This window comes from Galeopterus variegatus, unplaced genomic scaffold, assembly GCF_000696425.1.
Source record: "Galeopterus variegatus unplaced genomic scaffold, G_variegatus-3.0.2 Scaffold25, whole genome shotgun sequence".
Classification (NCBI taxonomy): domain Eukaryota; kingdom Metazoa; phylum Chordata; class Mammalia; order Dermoptera; family Cynocephalidae; genus Galeopterus; species Galeopterus variegatus.
This window is the reverse complement of record NW_007726136.1, coordinates 1,377,357-1,382,245: the sequence shown is the minus strand read 5'-3', so window position 1 is coordinate 1,382,245 and position 4,889 is coordinate 1,377,357. Positions and strand designations below refer to the sequence as shown.

Genomic DNA, 4,889 nt, shown 5'->3' with positions numbered 1-4,889 from the left:
TTGTTGAAGATCAATTGGCTATAGGTATATGGACTGATTTCTGGGATTTTATGTTGTGTTCCATTGGTCCATGTGTCTGGTTTTATGCAAGTACCATGCTGTTTTGGTGCTACAGCTTTGTAGTATAATTTGAAGTAAAGCAGTGTTATGCCCCTGGGTATTTTTTTTGCTCAGGATTGCTTTGGCTATTTGGAGGTTTTGTTTTCTACATGTATGTTAGGGTTATTTTTTCTTTTTCTGTGAAAAATGTCATTGTTATTCTGATGCAGATCACATTGAATCTGTAGATCTCTTTGGGTAGTATGGACATTTTCACAATGTTAATTCTTCCAATCCAAGGGCACAGAATATCTTTCCATCTTCTTGTGTCTTCTTTAATTTCTTTCTACAATGATTTGTAATTCTCATTGTAGAGATCTTTCACTTCCTTGGTTTCTTTATTGCCAGGTATTTTATTTTTTTAGTGACTATTGTAAATGGGCTAGCTTTCTTGATTTCTTTTTCTGCCAGCTCATTGTTGGAGTAGAAAAATGCTACTGATTTTTGCACGTTGATTTGTATCCTGCAACTTTGCTGAAATTGTTCATCAACTCTAAGAGTTTTTGTGTAGGGTCTTTAGGCTTCTCTCTATATAGGATCATGCCATCTTTAAACAGGGACTATCTTTTGTTAGTTGAAGTTTGTCCTCTAATTGTTTATTCTGTGGGCTCATAGAAAAATTATTCTTGAGTTGTTGCATATCCAAACATGTTAAGCTGTTGCTTATATATTTAAACAACAGTTTCTCTTGGCATGATATTCTTGAATCACACTTTCTTTCCCTGAAGACTTCATAAGCAATGCTCTATTTTTTTCTAGCCTTGAGTGCTTCTATAAAGAAATATGATAAGCCTCTTTTTTTCCCATTGTGACTCGATCTTTTCTGCCACTGTACCCAAAGAATTCATTATTTTTTAATTCCAATAACTTTACTAGGACTATCTTAGCATGAAACTTCTGTTTCTGTGTTTCCTGGCACATGTTGTGCCTTTTCAATTTATCAGAAACTAGTCTTCACTTATTTCTGGAGAGTTTTCTCTTATTTTAATTATATGTTTTTCCTCTACTTTTTGCCTGAGTAATATTATCTCACATTTCATCTTCTGTTATCTTGAAACACCTCCCTGAGATCTTGTATCTCTGCTTTATGTTCTTGTTATACAGAATTGAATGCTTTATTCCATGTTTTAAGTACCTGATTTTTATTTTTTACGTTATTCAGCTGCTCTGTGGCACCAGTTTTCTTCTGAGTGTTTGGAACCTAGAATTTGTTTTTCCTGGTGTCTCTTCTCCTCTGCCCCTTTATTTCTTGGGTAACTTTGACTAGATCTTGCTCTGGTTTCTTTTTGAGGATGAAATGAAATGAAAGGTTTCTGAACCAGTCTTTGGTGAGAGGTTTTTGTTTGGGAAAGGCACATGTCTTGATTCATGATTGTTTGTGTGTACTTTACTTCTCTATAGTACATGCTGAAATGCAGCTTTGGAACCGCTAACAATGCAGTTTTCCTGCTTTTACAGTCTCACCTAAAGATGACAAAACAGTTTACCTGGATTTCTCATTCAGTCCTGCCTCCTCTGCTTCTCATATACAACCTGAGACCAGAGAAGATCATGCCACCAACCTGTACAGTCAATTCCCATTTTTATGAAGAGTCGTTTTTAAAAAAAAAATTTTTTGGTGACCATATTCCCAGTCATATCAGTCATATTGCTATAGACTCTCTGATTCCTGGAATCTCCCTAACCACCTCTGCCCCTGAATTTCATTGCCTCAGCTCAGGCAGTGATCACCTGTTCCCTTCTTTTAGAGTTACCAGGCTCCAACTGCTTCTTATCCTCTAATTCCAGTCCATCCTATGCAAGAGAAAGACTTTACTCTTCATGAATCTCCAGACCCTCTTATTCCATGGGCAATAGAGACATTGATATTTTTTGATGCAGAGCTTGACATAAAATTTGAAATTCTTAATCCAATATGGCTTTACAAATATGAGGGTACTTCAAAAAGTTCATGGAAAAAGAAAATTAAAAGATAATATGAATCTTTCCATGAACTTTTTGAAGTACCCTTGTACATTCCTGATACATTTGAGGACTTCTCCTTACAGCCATTCATTCAATCTACCATGCTGAGTCAAGGACAGGTGAAAGACCAGTGCCTATGCAATGCCAAATCCTAATGGCACCCAACAGCAACCAGCCCACAGGCCATGCTTACAACTTTGATTTTAGAGAGGAGCAGCAGACAATATAAACAAAATAAATAATTTTAAATTAAGCTGTTATTTGAAGTCCATTGTAAGGGCTTAAGTAGCAATAATAACACTAGCAGTTCATTGAACAAGGGATTTTTAATTTATACTTCAGAATATGGTTTTTCATCTTGGAGAAATGTAGTTGGCTGGTCTTTCTGAAATCTACAATCATGGGTGTCTTCTCTCTGATTCTTGCTTAATCTTCATTATTTCTAGAAGACTTGGAACTTAAGTAATGTTTTCAAATACTTTCTAGTTTCTCTGGAAATATTGTTAATTTTTCTATTTTGAAATCTGCTTATTGGTCTCTAATTCTATGAGGCTGAATTTTTAGATTTCACATATAAGTGAGATCATACAGTACTTGTCTTTCTGTGCCTGAGTTACTTCACTTAGCACAATGTCCTCCAGTTTTACTAAAAGAATAGGCTTTCAATGTTCTCATCACAAAATAATGATAAGTTGGTGAAGTGATGGATGTATTAATCAGCTTGATTAAACCTTTTTCCAGTGAATACACAGATCAAAATATCACATTGTATCCAACACACATACACAATTATAATTTGTTGATTAAAAATAAGTTTTAAAAAAATAATCTGTTTATTGGTTTGGGTTGGTCTCTCAGAGAAATATGGGAAATTCCATTTTACTCTCATTATATTCAAAGAGAAATCTTCTTTTACTTTTTATTTAATGGATTTTATTGTGTATATTTAAGGTATACCACATAATGTTATGAGATATATAGAGTAAAAATGGTTACTATAGTGAAATAAATTAACATATCCATCGGCTCATATAATTACCTATTTTCCCTCTATGGCAAGAGAAGCTAGAATCTACTCATTTAGCAAAAATCCTGAATGCAATACACTGTTATTAAGTATATGTTGCACGTTGTACATTAGATCTTTTTGTTGGTTTGTTTTTGTTTTTGTTTTTGGCAGCTGGCCAGTATGGAGATCTGAACCTGTGACCTTGGCGTTATCAGCACCATGCTCTAACCAAGTGAAATAACCAGCCAGCCTGTACGTTAGATCTTTTAACTTATTTTCCCACATATTTTGACCCCTTCAGCTAGAAGACAATGGGAGGAAGGGGGGGGTGGTATCAGGCATCTCAGCTGAGAGCAGGTAAAGGTGCTGAGGTGATGAGGAGGTCAGTGAGTGAGGTGTGTGGCCTGGGGAATGAGAAAATATTCACCTAGACAACTGTAAACTTATTATGGGGATTTAAACAGAAATTATTTAAAATGTTTATGTTGAATAAGTAAAAGAGCATGGTGACACCTCCCCTGCTGGGACATTTCCTTACAGGAACTCATGGAGCCAGAAGCTGGGACCAACATGACAGCTGTTACTGAGTTCATTCTACTAGGCCTAGTGGAAACAGAAGAGATGCAGTCTGTGGTCTTTGTGCTCTTCTTCTTTGCCTACCTGGTCACAGTTGGGGGCAACCTCAGCATCCTGGCAGCCATCCTGGTGGAGCCCAAACTCCACACCCCCATGTACTTCTTCCTGGGGAACCTATCAGTGCTGGATGTTGGGTGCATCAGTGTCACTGTTCCCTCCATGTTGGGTCGTCTCCTGTCCCACAAGCATACAGTTCCCTATGGAGCCTGCCTCTCCCAGCTCTTCTTCTTCCATCTCCTGGCTGGGATGGACTGCTTCCTGTTGACAGCCATGGCCTATGACCGATTCCTGGCCATCTGCCGGCCCCTCACCTACAGCACTCGCATGAGCCAGACAGTCCAGAGGATATTGGTGGCTGTGTCCTGGGCTTGTGCCATCACCAATGCACTGATCCACACTGTGGCCATATCCACACTCAACTTCTGTGTCCCCAATGTGATCAATCACTTCTACTGTGACCTCCCACAGCTCTTCCAGCTCTCCTGCTCCAGCACACAACTCAATGAGCTGCTGCTCTTTGTAGCAGCATCCTTCATGGCTGTGGCCCCCTTGGTCCTCATCACTGTGTCTTATGTCCACGTGGTAGCTGCTGTGCTACGAATCCACTCTACCCAGGGCAGGAAGAAAGCCTTCTCCACATGTGGCTCCCACCTCACTGTGGTGGGCATCTTCTATGGGACAGGCGTCTTCAGCTACATGAGGCTGGGTTCAGTGGAGGCTTCAGACAAGGACAAAGGGGTTGGGGTTTTCATGACTGTTATCAACCCCATGCTGAACCCACTCATCTACAGCCTCAGAAACACTGATGTTCAGGGTGCTCTGTGTCAGGTACTTGTGGGGAGGCAGTCACTGACCTGAGAGATTATAGGATCCCTCCTTTCCTGCCTTTTCTGGACTTAGGAAAATTTCTCATGTAGCCAGCAATCAGAAAAACTGGTCTACAGCCATTTATCCTATCTCCTGATGCCTGAATATTGATGTTATGTGTTTGTCCCACAAGGAAACCCTACATCATTCATTCATTCATCCATCCATCCATTCATTCAACAAATATTTATTGAATCACTTCTATAATCCAAACAGTCTTCTAGGGCATTGGTGAACAAAATGGACAAAAGTCTCTGCACTCAAGCAAATCTTATGCTATAAAGGTAGACAAAGTAAATCAGTAAGCATCATA

At 39.0% G+C, this 4,889-nt stretch overlaps 1 protein-coding gene across 1 annotated transcript; it reads left to right on the top strand.

Annotated features, from left to right (window-relative positions):
* The first annotated feature begins 3,607 nt into the window (after window positions 1-3,607).
* Window positions 3,608-4,567, top strand: LOC103587463 (olfactory receptor 3A2). Its single transcript, XM_008568926.1, has one exon. It carries the CDS (start codon window positions 3,620-3,622, stop codon window positions 4,565-4,567), a length of 948 nt encoding a protein of 315 aa, XP_008567148.1. The 5' UTR covers window positions 3,608-3,619.
* Window positions 4,568-4,889: the final 322 nt, after the last annotated feature.